Genomic DNA, 19,589 nt, shown 5'->3' with positions numbered 1-19,589 from the left:
CTCGCCTGCCTGTGCTTTGGTGTTTCTGGCAGCTGGGACGTGGCCCACGTGGGGGTCTGAGGCATCTGGACGGGCAGCTGGTTGGGGCAAGGGGTGTCAGGCGTCAGGGACACCATGGTCCAAACTGTTTGCATCTTGTTCTCCTCTCCAGTGACACTGCTTCCCCTTAGGCTGGAAACTCCTGACCTGACCCCCAGGGCCCATCCCTCGCCAGGCTGGACGCCTCACTACCTCCTCCTTTCCACGCAGACATAGGAGGAGGCTGGGCCCTGAGGTCTAGTCCTTACCCTTATCGGCTGGGTGACTCTGGAGCACTTACTTCCCCTCTCTGGGCTTCAGTTTCCAAAATGAATGACTTGGACTAAATTGGTGGTGGGGGGGACCACCCTGGGGATTAACGGATTGCGTGTCATGGAGTCTACCCCCCCCCCTTTTATTTTTAGCCACACCTGAGGCATGTGGATGTTTCCAGGCCAGGGATGGAATCTGTGCCACAGCAGTGACCCAAGCGGCTATGGTGACAATGCTGGATTCTTAACCTGTTGCACCGCAAGGGAACTTCCTAACTGTCTTTAAATTTTATGCAAAATTGTGTTTGAAAGGCTATCTCCCCAGGAGTCTACAGCTTTTGGTCACATGCTCCAAGAGAACTGTGGATAAGCTGGGAACAGACTTGAATCTCATAAATCTGGGCTGGAATCCCGGCAGCTTCACCTACAGCAGTTGTATGATCTGGAGCATAAGCCTGTTCTGTGCCTCCATTGTTAAACTAGTAAACGTGAAGATTAATAGTTGTGACAGTTTAGAATCCAGTCAGCTCCCCGAAAACACCAGCTATGTTATGGCCAGGATGAGTGCTGAGATTCCTTTCAGAAAATATTTTGTGAATCTATAATCTAAAAAATGGGTTAATGAGAAAGTAGGAGGTCATCGCTCTGAACTGTGGTTGTTTGTGCTCCACTGGGTCTCGCTCAAACGGGTGTTGGGCAGGGGCTGTGTCCAGTGGTTAGCAGATGGGCCTGAATCTACAATTCGTTCAGTGATTTTAATGGATTAACCCTGACACCCAGGTCAGCAGGCTAACTAGGTCTGCAATCTGTGTATGTGAGAGTGGGAGATGGAGACGCCTAGAAGAGCCCCAAAGAAGAGATCTGGGCACTGACACTAGACATCTTTCTGGTTTATTGGTGGGAGGGGGTGGTTTGGGACGGGGTGGTTTCTGAGGGTAGGCCAGAGCCCAAGGACAACGAAGACTGCTTACAAAAAGACACACACCATATAAAAAACCCAATTTGTGCTTTGGCCCCATAGTCTGTCCATCATTTTCCCAGGGCACAGAAGTCTGTGAAATTGCGGCTGGGGGAGATGCTCTGTCCATTGCGGCAGTGGGTGGGCAAGGCCCACGACTCAGAATCCAGGTCACCGGGACTCTGCCCCTAGGCGGCATTGGTGGAGCCTAGAGTACACCCGTGTCCCGCTATCCCTGGCAGATTGGCAGCCTCAGAGCACGGCCAGGTTGTGGCAAGACTTGGAGCGCTCCTTAAGTGCCTGGCGGCGGGCGCTACGGGCCACTAGGCGCGCCAAGAAGCGACGAGCGCGCTGGCCAAGGCTTGCCCGCCGTCGTGGCGTGGGTGGCCCCTGGGCCCTGAGGTCCCGGCGGCGCAAGCGCAGTTGGCGGACCACGCCTTCGAAGAGCTCCGTCACGTTGTGCTGCAGCGTGGCCGATGTCTCGATGAATTTGCAGTCAAACACCACAGCGCAGGCGCGGCCCTCTGAGGGGGCGGGGTCAGGCGCGAGGGGGCGGAGCCAGAACCGGAAATAGGAGACAAAGGTAGCAAGAGGTGTGTTCAGTGTCCACGGGGAAGCATATTTTCTTCCTTCCCCTACCTCGTGCTGCTTGCCAGAGATCAGACCCGGCTTTGAAGAGTTAGTTCACAGGCTAGTGATTGATACTGGCTAGTAGAATGAGGCTGGGAAGACAGGGAGGGAGGCTGGGAACAGGTGGAAGGGTCTTGAATGTCAGGTAAGGGGGTCTTAATCTGTGCATCAGAATTATTTGGGGGAGCATGTTAAAATGCAGGTTGCTGAGCCCACCCACAGAGATTCTGATGCGGTAGGTTTGGGTGAGGCCTGAGAGCCTTGATTTAACAAAATCTCCTGGAGATCGTGTTGTGGAATTTGGGGATGTCTGCTCATAAAGCAAATGGTCTTCCATCTTTAGGGTGCCACTGGGCTGGCCTCAGGGGCCTGGGTTCCAGTCCTCAGTGGCTGGTGACCCTGTAAAACTTGCTTCCCTGCTCTGGGTCTCAGTTTCCATATCTTTTAGATTTTTGTCCTGTGAATAGGGCCATTTTAATATCTTTATGGGTCCCACCTGATACATCCGATGTATTAAGATCTTCCCCATCTGGGAGTTCCCGTCGTGGCGCAGTGGTTAACGAATCCGACTAGGAACCATGAGGTTGCGGGTTCGGTCCCTGCCCTTGCTCAGTGGGTTAAGATCCGGCGTTGCCGTGAGCTGTGGTGTAGGTTGCAGACGCGGCTTGGATCCTGCGTTGCTGTGGCTCTGGCGTAGGCCGGTGGCTACAGCTCCGATTCGACCCCTATCCTGGGAACCTCCATATGCCGAGGGAGCGGCCCAAGAAATAGCAAAAAGACAAAAAAAAAAAAAAAAAAAAAAAAGATCTTCCCCATCTGGAGTTCCCATTGTGGCTCAGCAGGTTAAGGACTCAACATTGTCTCTGTGAGGATACAGGTTTGATCCCTGGCCTTGCTTAGTGGGCTAAGTTGCCGCAAGTTGCAGCCTACTGCAGCTCTGAATCGACCCCTGGCCCAGGAACTTCCATATGCCACAGATGTGGCTGTAAAAAGAAAAAAAAAAGCTATTCCCCATCCCACTTTAAATACAATTTATATATAACTTCAAACATTTTGGTTTGCAGTTGCTGGCTGACACGATATTACATTTTAGAGAGAACTAAAACTCTTTGAAATTTGAATTTATAATTTTCTCACTGTATTTTGGAGCTCATAACTGTCCTCTTTAGATCTCACATGTAAGCCCTTGAAAAGCTTATAGGCACTGGGCCTGTCGTACCTGGTGAATAAAGTCTCTCTGACTAAGGGAGCCATGAGGGAATTTTTAAGCAATGTAACAAGGTCAGATCTGGTTCTGGAAACTCTGGCAGTTGGTGGGGCAAACCCACTGAATGGGGATAAGAAGCATGGCCCAGGCTAAAGTGGAAATGCCAGGACGGGGCAGAGGCTGAGGGCATGGGGGTGAGGGTGGGGAGGGATTGTGGGGTTAAGGGAGGTGGACCTGACAGGATGTGGGGACTAGTTTGGGGGGAGTGAGAGGAGGCAAGAATGGTTTCCGGCTCATAGGCTTGGGCAAGTAGATGCAGGATGGAGGTGAGGGTGGGGTGGGGCGAGTGGTGGTGCGGGAGGGAAGGGGTCCTGACAGTCACTGAGATGAAGAGTGCTGGAGAAGCAGTGACAGTAGGGCTGAGAGAAAGACAGAGGAGGAGGGCGGAGGGGAGGGCTTACCTTCCACAGAGACTTCCCGGCAGCGTGCCAGGTCCGCCTTGTTGCCCACCAGGATGATGGGCACGTGGTCTGCCTGATGCGTGCGCCGCAGCTGAATGCGGAGCTCAGAGGCACTCTCGAAGCTGCCGCGGTCTGCGATGGAGTACACGATGACGTAGGCGCTGCCCACCTGCAGGCATGACTCCTGGCTCCAGCTATCATCCTGTAGGGGAGGGGACCCAGACCCATCTTCAGAGGGTGCCTAGGCCCTGGCTCAGAAAGAAGGGGATGGGGTGCTCTGATGGGTTGGGATAGGGCTGAGGTTTATACTCTGGACAGGTTTGGGGGACAAATTCTGCTACAATCCCCTGTGTCACTGTGGGAAACCACCCATCTTCTCTGAGCCTCAATTCTCTGCTTGGAAAACTAGGCTGGGAGTACCAGTTGTGGTCAAGGGGAAACAAATCTGACTAGTATCCATGAGGATTCAGGTTCGATCCCTGGCCTTGCTCAGTGGGTTAAGGATCTGGCGTTGCCATGAGGTGTGGTGTAGGTCGCAGATGCGGCCCGGATCCCAGGTTGCGGTGGCTGTGGCATATGCCAGCAGCTGTAGCTCCAATTTGACCCCATGCCTGGGAAATTCCATATGCTGTGGGTGTGGCCCTAAAAAGACCAAAAAGAAAAAAAGAAAAACGGGGCTAATGACACTACCTCACCCCATTTCTCATTCATTGGTTCCTTCTGGAGGATGGGCACTGGTGACAAAAGATTTATTTCGCTCCCATTCCTACTAAGGAGGATTCTGGCTTTGCCTGTTCAGCTCTTTTGTCTGGTTTGAGGAGGGTATGGTCTTGCTAGACAGTACTTTTAGCCCTTGGCAGTCCAGAGTTAAGAGAAAAAAAGGGAGGGAAGGGGGTACAGGAGGCTGATTCTAGAGGAGGCATTTTTCTGGACTGTCTTGGAGAGTCAAAGGAGCATCTGTGGGGTGTAAGGGAAGGGGGCAGGAGAGGCAACGGGGCATTTTAAGAAATGGAGTCTTGGAGTTCCTGTCATGACGCAGTGGTTAATGAGTCCGACTAGGAACCATGAGGTTGCATGAGGTTGCAGGTTTGGTCCCTGGCCTCGCTCAGTGGGTTGAGGATCTGGCATTGCCGTGAGCTGTGGTGTAGGTCACAGATGCAGCTCAGATCCCGCATGGCTGTGGTTCTGGCGTAGGCCGGCGGCTACAGCTCCGATTCGACCCCTAGCCTGGGAACCTCCATGTGCCGCGGGAGCGGCCCTAGAAAAGGCAAAAAGAAAAAAAGACAGAAAAAAAAAAAAAAAGAAAAGAAAAAGAAATGGAGTCTTGAAGAGGAAAGAACTGGGGTAATTTTGAAACTCTGTTTTGGATGATGATCTTTTGTTAGAGATCGCACTCTGAGACTGAACCAGTTGGGCAACAATTTTCTTTTTTTCTTTTTAGGGTGGCACCTGCGGCATATGGGAGTTCCTGCGTTAGGAGTCGAATTGGAGCTGCAGCTGCTGGCCTGTGCCACAGCCACAGCAATGTGGGATCGGAGTTCTGTCTGCAGCCACTGCTCTGTTAACCCACTGAGCGAGGCCAGGGATCTAACATCCTCACAGACACTATGAGGCCAGGGATCATACCCACATCCTCGTGGACACTATGTTGGGTTCTTAACCCAATGAGCCACAGTGGGAACTCCTCTTAAGTGATAAATAAGACACAGTTCTTGCCTTCTAAAAGCTCATGGTCCGGAAAGGGGGTGCCATGGAAATGGAGAGTTGGAGTACCCTTAAGAGAGGCATGTGTGAGTGGCTGGAGGAGTCACGGGGTGGGGGTTAGGGCAGGGATAAGCCAAAGGAACTCAACCAGGCAGAGTGTGGGAGGGTTTCACAGAGGACTGGTGAGGGGGGTCAGGATAAGCAGGCTGAGCAGGAGGGAAGAGAGTGGGCCAGGAGTGGGAAATGCCCAGTGTGATGGGAGCACTGTTTGTGAGCCGAAAGAAACCAGACAGATTTTCTGATAATAAGGTAGGTAAGCAGGAAAGCATTGGATCCATGGACACCATCATTGTCAAAGGGGGCGAGTTCTTGACAGACATACTGATCCTTCCCCAGGCCAAGTAATCCTGAACTGAGTCAGAGAGATGTGAGTTCTCATTCTGGATTCTCAGCCTTGATTGTGGACAGGTTCCGTCCTCTCGCTGGGTCTTAATTTTCTAATCTGTAGGATGAGAGGGTGGGTCTTGACCCTTCATTCATTCATTGCACAAATATTTATGGAGTATGTGCTGTGTGTTAGGATCATAGAACCCAATTGGTACATGGATTGGTGGGTAAGAACCCCTTGGGGGTGTGATTAGAAAAAGAGAGTTCAAGAGTTCCTGTGTATACCGTGGGTTAAGGATCTGGCATTGTCACCTCAGTGGCTTGGGTTGCCAATGTGGTGTGGGTTCGATCCCTGACCCAGGAACTTCCGAATGCTATGGGCGAGGCCAAAAAATATAGAGTCCAGAACCCCATTTTTATAGGTTCTAATTCATTAGGTCTGGGTTGAGACTCAAGAATCTGATTTTTATACCCTCCAGGTGACCCTGATGGTCAGCCACACTAGGCTACCACTGGATGAGCCAGTGGCACTCTCAGTTCTGTCCAGTTTTGCCTCTCTGACATAAAAAAAAAATCTAGACCAAGGATGGAAAGAATGGATGCTTATTTCATTAAGGCTGCTACTGCATGGACCCTCTTTGGGAACTGCCTTCACAGACAGCAGACGAGGAAACTGTAGGAAAATCAAGGTCCAGAGGAGAAGAGAAAACTTTATCAAGGCCACACAACCAGCTGGGCACACAATTCCAATTCTTCCAGTCCAGTACTTTTCCTACTCTGTCTCCCAAATGGGAATCCCAGTCTGGTTTTTTTTTTTTTTTTTTTTGCTGTTTAGGGCTGCACCCGCAGCATATGGAAGTTCCCAGGCTAGGGGTCGAATCGGAGCTATAGCTGCTGGCCTACACCATAGCCACAGCAATGCCAGATCCGAGCCATGCCTGCGACCTACACCACAGCTCACAGCAACACTGGGTCCTTAACCCACTGAGCAAGACCAGGGATTGAACCTGCAACCTCATGGTTACTAGTCGGATTTGTTTCCACTGCACCACAACGGGAACTCCCTTTTTTTTTTTTTTTTTTTTTTCTTCTTCTTCTTTCTTTGGTCGTGCCTACAGCATACGGAAGTTCCTGGGCCAGGAATTGAACCAGAGCCACCTCAGTAACCATGCCAAGTCCTTAACCACTAGGCCACCAGGGAGCTCTATGATTACTCTTCTTAATTCACTTGACTCTGCCCCATAGGTTTCTCAGCTGCATCCAAAAAGCATACCTTCCCTCACCAATCTGAGCTCCATGAGGCAAGGGGACATGTCTGCCTTAATAACTGCTGGATGTCTTGGCCCATCCAGCCAGTGTTTCTTAATAAAAAATGAGTGAGGGAACCTCAGCTGGATGTTCAGAAGATGACGCTCTGAATCGGGATAGAGAGGAGGCAGTCCTAGTGCATAAGAGTACAGGCTTTGGGGTCTTAGAGATCTGTGTTTGAATCCCACTTGCTATCAGAACTTTGGACACATTACTTAACCTCTCTGAGCCTTGACTTATCAGTGAGTGGGAATCAGAAGTACATTCACTGTATAGTTTCTGTCTTGCCTGAACGTCATGATAGATGTGCTTAGCCCAGGGGCTGACACTTAGGGGCTGGCACTTAGCACAGGGTGCTCCAGAACTGTCAGCTGCTCTTAGAAGAATCATCATCATTATTATGATGCTCATTTGGGCCTTGGTTTCCTTTTATGCTAAAGAACTGGTCCCCTAGCTCCTTCATCCCTGGCCTTTGGGCCAATCACTAGAGCTGTCAGCCATTCTTGTCAGTCATCCAACACTGACCTCCGAAGCCCCTTCCTGTGGGCAGGGCCTCCCTGAGTGTTAGGGAAGGGGCCTACCCCTGAGAAAGATGGAATCCCAGGTGAATTTAACCCTTATTTTTTTTCCTTTGTAGGGCTGCACCTATGGAATATGGAAGTTCCCAGGCTAGGGGTCTAATCAGAGCCGCCGCTGCCAGCCTGCACCACAGCCACAGCAATGCCGGATCTGAACCACATCTGTGACCTATAACGCAGCTTGTAGCAATGCCAGATCCTTAACCCAATGAGAGAGTCCAGGGATCCAACCTGCATCCTCCTGGATACTAGTTGAGTTCTTAACCCATTGAGCCACAATGGGAACTCCCAAGGCGAATTTTAGATGCTTTTTTTTTGCTTAGTTTTATTTCTTCATAGTTCTACAATGAACATGTATTACCTGTATTGTAAGAAAAAAAAAAGACAACTCAAACCAGATAAGAAAAGCATAATGGGAACATGTCCCTGACAGAAGCTGTCTTCTCGCTTTGGAATGTGCTAGCGGAGGACATCCTTTGATATCCTCTTTATTGACTCATTTTTTTTTATTAGCTACCACGTTATGATTAATAGGAATTATTGTTATTTACAATTCTTCACTCGTTCAGCATTTTTTCATGCTCCAAACTGTATTTACCTCTGTGAAACTGTGTACGAACTTAAAACAAAAACAAAAACAAAAACAAAAACAGCTGGGGAGTTCCCATTGTGATGCAGAGGAAACAAATCCAACTACTATCCACGAGGATGAGGGTTCAATCCCTGGCCTCGCTCAGTGGGTCGGCGGTGGGGGGGGGTGGGATCTGGTGTTGCCATGAGCTGTGGTGTAGGTCACAGACACAGCTCAGATCTGGTGTGGCTGTGGCCGGCAGCTGTAGGTCTTATTCGACCCCTAGCCTGGGACTCTCCACATGCCATGAGTGCCGCCCTAAAAAGCAAAACAAAACCAAAACAACCCCCCCCAAAACCAGCTGGTAAGGAAGGAAGGAATGATCCACGCATTTATCAAGTGAGAAAACTGAAGCTCAGCATGGGTAAGTCAGTTGCACAAAGCCAATAGGTAAGACAAAGGAAGAGGGGGTTGGACCTCAGGCTAAAGCTGGTGTTCTTTCCCTCGCACAGTGTGGGTGGGTGGAGTGGGATGGGGGTGGAGATTTGCAGGGGGAGAAGCACCTCCCGGGAGGGCTGTAAGGAGGGGGGTCAATGGAGTGAGAAAAGGGGGTCAGGGTCGTGAGGACTTTCTATCTTTGGCTGGAAAGGCTGCTTAGAAGCTGTGGGTTTGGGGCGGGGGGCGGGGGGGGAGGCGGTGCTGAAGATGGGCCCTGCACTGTCCCTGCTTTGCAGCATCCTAGGAAGGGACAGGGATCTGGTGTTAGCCTCAGCGCCCCTCCCTCCAAATCCTGCTTGCTGTGCCATACCGGTTTCTCAGCCTCCCAGGTGTCCATGACCAGCAGCGTGGTGTCCTCTCCATCCACCGTGAGGGTCCTCTCATACACATCTTCTGCAACCCAGAAAAGAGCCGGATTTCAGGGAGGAGATACAGGCCTGGGGAGAGGGTAGGCCTCCCTAGCCCCTTTTTCCAGTCACACCTCCTGCAAGTGCTCACCATGCTTGTTTGATGTCTGTCTCTCCCAATAGGTTAAGAAGCACCATGAGGAGCCTGTGTTTCCCTAGCTGCTGGCAGAGTACCTGGCACACAGTAGGTACTGAGAAAGGCTTTGTTGGTTTGGTTGATTGAATGAGTGTGAGTGATGGGCTTAAAGTTGGGCTGGGAATTCTCCCAGTCCCGCTCTGTCCTTGGCTTCCCATGTGCTTCGGGCAGGTCATGTTACCCTCTTTGGGTCTGTCTCCCCACCTCTCACACATACAGGTGTACAGGTCCATCTCTCATATGGGTTCTCACTCCTAGGGGGTCAAGGCTGGAGAAAGGGCCTGGTCAGGGTGTCCCCACTTCCTCTCTGCCTTTGACCCCTCTCCCTACTCCCCCTGGGTCCTCTTAGCTGATCCGGGACTCATCTTCATGTCCTCTGTCTTTGTCCTGTTTCCCACCATCCTGGGACCCCCCCCCCCCATCCCTCTCAGCTCACTGCATCTCTTGGGAATAGAGGAACCCAGGGCCCAGAACTTAGTGTCCGGGAGTCTGCATTTGGGGCAGCATCTTAGTTTGGCTGCAGATCATGGGGAGCATGGATGGCTGGTTGTCTGTGGGGCGGGGAGGATCTGAGAATTGGGAGGGGGCCCACCATTTCTTTACCCTTCAGACTCATGGAACTCAGAGTTGCTTCCGTTATGCCATGGAAAGGAATCATATACCTCTCATCTGTGAGAAACTGGCAAAATTCTCACTCACTATTTAAGGAATTTCCCTCCTGTAGATCCTTGTGCAGGCTGTGCCCTACACAACTCAAGGGGGCATCATTCACTTCATAGTCTCTGTGAATGATGCCCCTTAGAGTTGAGCAGTGCATGAGCTGTACAACTGTTCTTGACTGTTGTCAACTCTTGGTGCCCAGATGACAGTGACTTCACTCCTTTGACCACATCCCAGCCCAGCCCACAGGCTCCCTACCTCCCAGCGGTTCATGGAGGTCCCGCTCTTGCTTTCCCGCAAAGAGGTTGGCCAGGCTGGTCTTCCCTACGCCAGGATCTCCGAGCAGTACCACACGGTAGAGGGCTTCCCAGGAGCCTTCAGAGTCGCTGGATTCAGAGGACCAGCCGCTGGGAGCAGGTGAACGTTGCCGGTTGGGGGGATTGAGGGAGGCTGATTGGCCCAGTCGGGGATGCTGGGATCGTGTGGAAGATGCTGTGCCCAAGAGGCCAGGCTGGTGGCCCCGGGCCGACAGGGGCAGTGGAGTGCTGGCTCGCCGACGAAGGGGGGTCTTTCCTTCTTGCTGAGTGTTTAGTGTCATCCTTGGGAAGCAGGGCTTCCTTCCTTCCTTTCTTGGGCAAGAAGGAGGAGTGGGTGGTTAGCCAGGTGCTTTGAGCCCCTTCTTCTGCAGGGTCCGGATGAGCTGCTGAACCCCTTCTTGTTTACATGGGAGGAGGAGGCGCCTCAGATCCTCCTGGGTGGGGGCTTTCTGGCTTCTGGTCTAGAGCGAACCTGGGTCAGGCTGGGAGGGGTGAGTGAGTGTGAAACACACACATGCATGCACACCAGAGACCATTTCTTATGCCTTGAAGATGACCCACTCCCCATGACACACAGAGAGGCAGCGGGCAGCCGCGCGTGGGATGTCCACACCCGCATGAACACTGAGCTGCCCCTGCGATTCAGGACATGAGGCCCACGATCGTGAAGAACACTTGGATTCCCTGTCCTCCTCTTTCCCACTGGTCTCTTCCCCACGGTTCGGTTTGGGTAGGGAGGTGCAGAGGAGGGCTGAGAGCCCCTGGGGGGATTCACTTCCGCAGCCCGATCCCTCAAGAGCTGAGGAAGTGGCCGGAGGGGCGGCTTAGTACTCCAAAGGCAAAGGGGTCTGGGGGTTCCCACCGGGTTGAAACCCGAGCGCCCCGGTGCCATGGGAACGGCGTGTCCGGCCCGCCCCCTCCGTGAAAAATTCAGGAGCGGCTGGCGCGACGGCCTCCAGCTGCTGTTGCGGGGCGGGGGCTTCGAGGCGGCCAGGCCCCAGGTTTGGTGATAGGAAGGGGTCCTGGCGGGGGTGGGGAGGTGGAGAGGGGACCTACCCGGCCCAGGAGGGCATGTCATTCCCGGAGTGTGAGTACGAGCTTCCCCAGCCTGCGGTCCTGGGTGTGAGTCCCCCGATCCTTGGAGGGTTACTTGTCCCAGACTGCCTCACTCTCCGGGGTCCAGATCCAGGGATCCTCATTTAAGGGTGTGGGTTTGAGCCCCCCTCAACCCCTGACTGCGCCACAGAACCTCCCGGCCCCCACCCCCACCCCCACCCCCCATACAGGCGCCTGGCGAACTCCGCTCCAACTTAACTAAGTTGGTGGCAGGATTCACGGGCCTTTACCTCAGTGTGAGGAGGGGTCCAGGGTCCCCGGCCGCCCGCAGCAGCTGGGTGCTCCAGGCTGTACCACCGCCTCGGCGCGCAGCCCCTCGGGCCGGTCCAGCCCCGCCGCCTGGTTGGGGGAGGAGCCGCGACCCCGCCCCGTCGAGCCCCGCCCCGTGAGGGCAGCCCCGGGGTCTCCGCCCCAAGGCCTTGGCCGCTGAATGATTTTTCGCAGAGGTCTACTGACCAGTTGCTTCAAGTCCTTTACCAGGGGCGGGGGTTGGGGGGGCGAAAGGGGGGAAGGATGGGGGTTCAGAATTCCTGAGTCCGGATCCCTCTGCATTCTCATCTATCCTTTCCAGCAATGGGGCATACCAGCTTTTAGCTTTCACAAAAAACGCTTGGGCAACTTGTTAAATATTCAGATTCCAGGTCCCAGCCTGCAAGAGAGGCAGATTCAGCAGCCCTGGCCGAGAGTTTTGGGAATCTGCATTTTAAACAAGTATGCAAGTTGAGTCTGGTGCAGAGTTCATAGACCCCGCTTTGAGAAACTCTGCTTTGGATGGGGAATTAATTTTGAGAGGTGGCAGAGGGGTCCCAGGAAGTCTGCACCGAAGAGTTCTGAATGTCTTGCGAGTTCCCTCTGTGGCGCAGCGGAAAGTATCCCATTAGTGTCCATGAGGATTCGAGTTCGATCCCTGGCCTCGTTCAGTGGGTCCGGGATCTGGTATTGTCCTGAAGTGTGGTGTAGGTCGCAGACATGGCTCAGATTCTGTGTTGCTGTGGCTATGGCTGGCAGCTGTAGCTCTGATTTGACCCCTAGCCTGGGAACTTCTATATGCTGAAGGTGCGGCCCCAAAATAGGAAAAAAAAAAAAAAAGTTCAGAATGTTTTGGCGGCAACATTCATTCATTCATTCATTTGTAATTCAATCATTCACCAAATGCTAGCGTTTATGCAGCTAGGGGTGCCCTGTGCCTGAAAGAACGCCTCCTTGATGATTATTTACTCAACTCTTCCTGTGCCTGGTATGGTTTGAACACTTTGCCTGGATTATTAGCTCATTTAATCCTGATGCCACAGTAAGAGGATGTACAAACTGCTGTTTGACTTGGCTTGGGACTCAGATCTCTGCCCTGCTGGCTTTTTTTTTTTTTTTTTGCAGAATGAATTTCCAAGGCTAGGATTTAAACTAGGAGCTGCAGCTGCTGGCCTAAGCCACAGCCATGCCAGATCCCAGCCACATCTGTGACATACCTCAGATGGCAGCAATAACCCACTGATCGAGGACCGGGATGGAATCTGCATCCTCACCGACGCTATGTCAGGTTCTTAATCCACTGAGCCACAACCAGAACTCCCTGCCAGCCCCCTTCCCCTTCTTTTTTGGCTGCCCCCAAGGGCACATGGAAGCTCCTGGGCCAGAGACTGAACCACACCACAGCATACCACAGTGCATCACAGCAGTGACCCCAGCCACAGCAATGACTGTGCTGGATTCTTAATTTGCTTCGTCACCAGGGAAATCCTACTGTTGCTTTCTATCGAAGTCTGTGCTCCCGCCCAGCATCCCCACTCCCCTCCCACCTCAGCAAGTCTTACCAGGCCTATAAGAAGAGAAAATAGATACTGTGACCTTGGTACAGAGGAGGAGTTGGCTGTAGAGAAGTGGTGATTTGGGCCATCCATGGGTCTTTGAGCAGGATGCTTCCATTTATTTATTTATTTATTTATTTATTTGTATTTTTTGTCTTTTTGCCATTTCTAGGGCTGCTCCTATGGCATATGGAGGTTCCCAGGCTAGGGGTCCAATCGGAGCCGTAGCCACCAGCCTATGCCACAGTCACAGCAACATGGGATCTGAGCCATGTCTGCGACGTACACCACAGCTCACGGCAACGCTGGATCCTCAACCCACGGAGCAAGGCCAGGGATCGAACCTGAAACCTCCTGGTTCCTAGTCAGATTGGTTAACCACTAAGCCACGACGGGAACTCCAGGATGCTTCCTTTTAGGTTATGAAGGACAAGGGCAGGTGTGTGCGTGGGCCTCATGGAGACCGTGCTGTACCTGTGGGAGGGGCTCATTGTCATGGCTGAGGGGGCCCAGGTGTCTAGCTCAGAGCAGCTCCCGCAGCAGCCTGGTGGACTAACTCAGCCCCTACAGGATTTTGGGCAGAGGCTGAACCCCCTCAGCACCTGGTTTCCTGCTGTGGCTTGGCCCTCTAAGCTTCCCTTTGCCACCTACAAGATGGGTTATGAGTGGTGCAGCGTTGTCTGGGAGTGAGACAGCTCTGAGTCCCAGCTTTGCAGCTTAATTTCTATATGGCCTTAGGCAAGTCACCTCTATACTTTGGGTTTCAGTCTTTTGATTCAGTCTTTTGAAATCTGGGGTGTTCCACTGCGGCTCAGTGGTGACAAACCTAACTAGGATCCATGAGGATACGGGTTAGATCCCTGGCCTCGCTTAGATGGTTAAGGATCTGGTGGTGTGAGCTGTGGTGTAGGCCTGCAACTATGGCTCCAGTTTGACCCCTAGCCTGGGAACCTCTGTATGCCGTGGGTGCGGCCCTTAAAAAAAAAAAAAAAAAAAAAAAAAAAAAAGGAAAAGAAAAAAAGACCCTGAAATCTGAACAGGTTACACCATGTTCAGTTTTCTGTAATACAAAAGCCTGAACTTGGCATTCAAGACCTATGGTATTCTGGCTTCTCTCGTCTGCAAGTTCATTTCCAATCTCTCCCAACAAACTCCTTGCTCTGGTCAATACCCTACTCTTTCAGGCACATTCTGCCTGGAATACTCTCTTCCCCCTACTCATTTTTCAAGATGCAACTCAGATGCATGTGTACCAGACACTGTGTTCTTATTTTATTTTATTTTTGCTTTTTAGGGTCGACCTGCGTCATATGGAGGTTCCCAGGCTAGAGGTCAAATCAGATGTGTAGCTGCCGGCCTACGCCACAGCCACAGCAACCCTGGATCCTCAACCCACTGAACAAGGCCAGGGATAGAACCTTTGTCCTCTTGGATGCTAGTCAGATTCGTTAACCACTGAGCCACGATGGGAACTCCTACCAGACATTGTTCTAAGCTTTGTACCCATGTTATCTCAGTGGTCCTCGAACTTTAATGGAGCCTTAGAATCACTTGCAGGGCTTGTTAAACCACAGCTTGCCAGAACCCACCCCCAGATCTTTTTATTCAGTGGGTTTGGACTGAGCTTGAGAATGTGTGTTTCTTTATTCTCTTTTTTAGAGCCACACCAGTGGCATATGGAAGTTCCCAGGCTAGGGGTCAAATCAGAGCTTCAACTGCCTGCCTGCACCCTAGCCACGCAACACAGGATGTAAGCCTCATCTGTGACCTACGCCAGAGCTCACAGCAATGCCGGATCCTTAACCCACTGAGCAGGGCCAGGGATCGAACCTGTGTCCTCATGGATACTAGTCAGGTTACCACTGAGCCACAATGGGAACTCCAAGAATATGTGCTTCTCACAAGCCCCTGGTATTGCTGCTGCTTGCTAGTCTGGGTACCACACTTTGAGAACCATTCTGTTATTTCCTTTGATCCCCTAACTGAGCTAGGTACCCATTACTTTCTGTGAGGCAGGTATTATCACTCTTCTCATTTTCTGAAGATGGCTAAATACAGTTGACCCTTGATCAACACAGGTTTGAACTGTGCAGGGCCACTTACACAAGGATTTTTCAATAGTAAACACAGCAGTAGCCCATGATTTATGGTGGGATGAGTCTGCAGATGTGAAACTGCAGATACAGAAGAACTGTGCATACAGAGGGCCAACTACAAGTTATAGGTGGGTTTTCGATTGCTCTTGAGGGTGCATTCCTAACCCCTATGTTGTTCAAAGGTCAACCGTACAGACTTGTTTGAGTGCATAAGAGAGTTCTGGTCCCACGTCTTTAGCATAAGAAGGAAACCTCCGTGGATATTTGCAAGGAGGGCTTGTCATTATTTCCTAGATGACAGCCTGGGACTCAGAGAGGCTACGTGACTTGTCCAAGGTATCACAGTGATGAGAGGGAGATGCTGGCATTGAACTGGGTCTCTCCAAATTTAAGGCTTTCCCCACCCCCTCAGGTGGAGAAGAGGTCCAGTTTCTGACCCTAGGCACTGCTTCAGGAAATTCTGTCCCCAGCTTCAGAGCTCAGCAACCTCCGGATGGTATGGCTGATCAGTTCCCCACAGAGCTGGCTGAGGTCCAGCTGTATCCTTGGGACCACAGGGCCTCTGACCCCGCCTTGGGCCTCCTGCTGCCCACGTTCCTGCCTTGATCTGCAGCCCAATAAAGGCTGGGCCCCGAGCAGCAGGGCTCAGCTTGCTTGGTTCCTCTTCTCTTGTGTTCTCCCCAGCAGCCCCTCTCCAGATCTTGTGGCCATGACACAGCTGCTTCTGCTTATTGTGGCTCTCCTGGTCCTGGGTCATGTGCCACCAGGTAACATCATGCGTGCGCGTGTGCGTGTGTGTATGTGTGTGTGTGTTGTGTGTTGTGTGTGTGTGTAAATATGAGGAATATGTTCTCAGCTTCTGGGGGACAGATGAGGCCTAGACCAACATTTAAATTCTGGCCTCACCACTGACTTGCTGGGCAGCTTAGAGCGAGTTGCTAAATCAGCCCGCACCTCAGTTTCCTCATCTTTAAGATGCGATTCACTCCACAAGGATTCATCAGAAAAATATTTGCTGTGTGCCAGGCACTATTATAATTTCTGGGAATCAAGCCATGAAAGCAAATGAAAGCAAACAGGATTCTTGCTTTCATGGAGCTGATATTTCAGTCAGCAGAGGCAGAAAATAACCAAATAAAGGTATAATGTGTTAGGCAGAGGTAGGTGCTAAGAACAATAAAAGCAAGGGGTTAGTGTGTCAGGTACGTGGAGGGGGGCGATGGAAGAGCTGGTGGGCATGGGCAAGAAAGGCCTCTGCTGCTTAAAAAAAGATTTTGGAGCATTTCAAGTATACATGAAAGTAGAGAGAATAATATGAGGAACGAGGCAAGTTAAAAAGTGTTTATTATGGAGAAATGTAAACTTATGCAAAAATAGAGAATAGGGTGAGTTTTAAATGAACCCTTTTTATTTTAGAAAATTTCAAACATAAATCAAAAAAATAATACAACCCCCCCATGTATCCCTCACCCAACTTCTGCAGTTATCAACTTGAACCTGTTTTGTTATTCACCTGCCCCCTCCTCCTCCCCAGTGGACTGTTTTGAAGGAAATGTCAGATATTTATGTGAGGTGAGTTTGAGCAGGGATCTGGGGACGGTGAGAATACAGAGGAGATCATGCAGGCAGAAGGGAGGCAGGAGGTGACAGATGTGTTCGAGGAGCAGTGAGGAGGCCAGCCAGGCCGGAGTGGGGAGCCCAAGAAAAAAAGTGGAGGGGGAGTTCCTGTTGTGGTGCGGCAGAAACAAATCTGACTAGTATCCATGAGGGTGTGGGTTCAATCCCTGGCCTCACGCGGTGGGTCGGAGATCCAGCGTTGCTGTGAGCTGTGGTGTGGGCAGCAGATGCAGCTCAGATCCTGCATTGCTGAGGCTGTGGTGAAGGCTGGTGGCTGTAGCTCAGATTTGACCCCTAGCCTGGGAACGTCTGTATACCATGGGTGCAGCCCTGAAAAGTAAAAAAAAAAAAAAAAAAAAAAAAAAAAAAAGTGGGGCAGAGGGAGAGCAAAGTTCAATATCTGAGGAGGGGATAGCAGATCATAAAGGAGCAAAAATAACTTCCGTATCTCAGGGTTGTTGGATGGTTACCATGTGATGGTGTGTTAAGAGCAGTTGTTACAGGAACTGCCCTCACCTGGGCATCAAGATCTCGGGTTCTGGTTCCAGACCCACCACTTACTGGGTAGGAGACGTTGGGTGAGTCCCTTCCCTTCTTTATCTGAAAAAAGAGAGGGGTGGACCTAGAATGAGCCCTGGCTGCTCCAACTCTCTAAGCTCCCATTCCCATAACCTCATTTTCCATTTGTTGAGTATTGGCACTGTGCTAAAGTGATTCAGTCTCCTGTAACTGCCCTCTGAAAGAGAGTTGTGCAGACAAAGAATCGGAGGCCAAGGTTACTCAGCTGCGAGATGGCAGAGCGGGGATTTGGACTCAGGGGAATCTGAGCTGAGTTCTCACCACACCCTTAAGTATTGCTCTACACGCCTTTTTCAGTGGATTCTTTGCCTCATAGAGATTTAGATGCCAGTTCTGTACTATTCTAAGATTCTTGACCTTGACACGGTCGAATAACATGTATGGGTAGCCCAAAGCAGCGGGTGAGGATTCCTTGGGATCCCTGTTAATGCAGGAAGAGGTAGGGAAGTTTCCCTCCACCTCCCACTTAGCCCCAGTTCCTCTGAGTTGCTTGGTCACGTTATATACCTGGAAATATTGCTGTTAACAGGCCTAAGTGGTCCTGCTCATTCCTTACTTCACACACCTGCCCTCATTACATCATAGCACCCTGATCACTTACTTTAGGGTGCTTAACCTCAAGTCTGCTTATGGTATTTATTTGCCTGGGTTTTTAAGCTACTTCCCTGTCAGCTGGAAGCTCCTTAAGGGCATGAACCATGGCCATCTTGTCCCTTGTGGTCCTCCCAGTGACCCATGTTTGTTGAATGAATAAATGACACAGCTGCCCTACTGCATGCTGTGATCAAAGACCCTCGGAGGGAGTACAGGACCTACTTACCCAAAGCTTTACCTTTTCTGTGGCCCATAGTTAGAAATTCCTTTACTAAATCCTAACATTAAGCAGCTCCCTGTGTGCACAATGCAGTTTGTATAATGGTTTACAAGTGTTGACTCTGGAGCCAGATGGTGTGGGTTTGAATGCTGGCTCTGCTCCTTAATGGTTGTGTGACCTTTCTTTGTCTCAGTTTCCCTACTCATATACTGGGATTATAATAAGACCAACTATAATTATATACTCTTGTTATGAAAAGTACTTAGATGGAGTTCCTGTCGTGGCTCAGTGGTTAACGAATCTGACTAGGAACCATGAGGTTGCGGGTTCGATCCCTGGCCTCACTCAGTGGGTTAAGGATCTGGCGTTGCCGTGAGCTGTGGTGTAGGTTGCAGAAGTGGCTTGGATCCCGTGTTGCTGTGGCTCTGGGGTAGGCTGGTGGCTATGGCTCCAATTAGACCCCTAGCCTGGGAATCTCCATATGCCGCAGGAGCGGCCCTAGAAAAGGCAAAAAGACAAAAAAAAAAAAAAAAAGAACAGTGCTTAGAGTGGCCTTGGGTTATCCTGAGCTAGAAATCCATCTCTGTTGAATGAATAAATGACCCATGTTTGTTGAATGAATAAATGACACAGCTGTCCTACCTCATGCTGTGATCAAAGACCCTCGGAGGGACTATAGGACCTACTTACCCAAAGCTTTACCTTTTTCGTGGCCCATAGTTAGAAATTGTAACCAGTGGTCTAACCTGTGACATGTGGGCTAACCTGGACTGATCTGTGGTCTTAACTGTAACTGGCTGTCTTCTCTATGACTAGTGGTCTAGCCTGTTACCTCTAGTCTAAACCTTGACCTGTGGCCAGAGTTCTTGTTCTGGGGCCTGACTTATGACCTGAGGGCTGTTCTATGACCAGAGTCTAACAAATGGTTTAACATGTGGTTAGTGATCTAACTTGTGACCTTGATCTGTGGTTAAATCTGTGATCTAACCTGCAACCCTTGGGTGGTTCTGTGACCCGGGGTCTTCCCCTGCACAGGGAGGAGTGAATTCAAACGGTGTTGGAAGGGCCAAGGGGCCTGCCGGCCTTACTGCACGAGGCATGAAGCCTACATGCAACTGTGCCCGGATGCCTCCCTGTGCTGTCTCGCCTATGGACTCAAGATGGCCAAGATTGAAAATGTTTAGCTGGTTCTGGGGCCGGCGCCCTTGCTCTCCAATAAAACACGAGCTGTCAGCTGTCTCCTCTTGTCACTGCCTTGCCACCCCTGGGGGCTGGGCTGGGGGGTGAGGGAAGTTCAGAGTGGGAGGGCTGGAGGGATGGTGAATGGAGAGAAGTGAGGGGCTCGAGGAGAGTGGGCATGAATGACCGTTGTAACTGGTTCCAGTTCAGCCTGAATCGCTTTCACTCTATCCAACTCTGGAAAAATCACTCAACTTCCCTAAGCCATTTC

At 51.2% G+C, this 19,589-nt stretch overlaps 2 protein-coding genes and 1 non-coding gene across 5 annotated transcripts; 2 read left to right on the top strand and 1 right to left on the bottom strand.

Moving 5' to 3' along the window:
* On the bottom strand, window positions 1,160-11,587 carry REM1 (RRAD and GEM like GTPase 1). Of its 3 annotated transcripts, none has more exons than XM_013983226.2 (5): window positions 11,459-11,587; window positions 10,054-10,594; window positions 8,903-8,985; window positions 3,547-3,748; window positions 1,160-1,772 (listed from the first exon to the last, which is right to left on the bottom strand). In XM_013983226.2, the coding sequence occupies exons 2-5, from the start codon at window positions 10,391-10,393 to the stop codon at window positions 1,501-1,503; spliced, it is 897 nt and encodes a 298-aa protein (XP_013838680.2). In that variant the 5' UTR covers window positions 10,394-10,594; window positions 11,459-11,587; the 3' UTR covers window positions 1,160-1,500. The 3 variants fall into 3 exon arrangements, with proteins under 3 accessions (XP_013838680.2, XP_013838686.2, XP_005654299.3); XM_013983232.2 differs by having other exon boundaries at window positions 10,054-10,420; XM_005654242.3 differs by having other exon boundaries at window positions 10,054-10,424; window positions 11,459-11,583.
* MIR7140 (microRNA 7140) lies at window positions 9,885-9,945 on the top strand. The gene has a single exon (NR_128456.1). It is a non-coding gene; the product is annotated as a microRNA 7140 (primary transcript).
* DEFB124 (defensin beta 124) lies at window positions 14,424-19,371 on the top strand. Its single transcript, XM_013983105.2, has 2 exons — window positions 14,424-15,896; window positions 19,175-19,371. The coding sequence occupies exons 1-2, from the start codon at window positions 15,623-15,625 to the stop codon at window positions 19,321-19,323; spliced, it is 423 nt and encodes a 140-aa protein (XP_013838559.1). The 5' UTR covers window positions 14,424-15,622; the 3' UTR covers window positions 19,324-19,371.

This window comes from Sus scrofa, chromosome 17 (assembly GCF_000003025.6).
Source record: "Sus scrofa isolate TJ Tabasco breed Duroc chromosome 17, Sscrofa11.1, whole genome shotgun sequence".
Taxonomy (NCBI): domain Eukaryota; kingdom Metazoa; phylum Chordata; class Mammalia; order Artiodactyla; family Suidae; genus Sus; species Sus scrofa.
The sequence above is the reverse complement of the archived record's forward strand: the minus strand, read 5'-3'. Positions and strand labels throughout refer to the sequence as shown.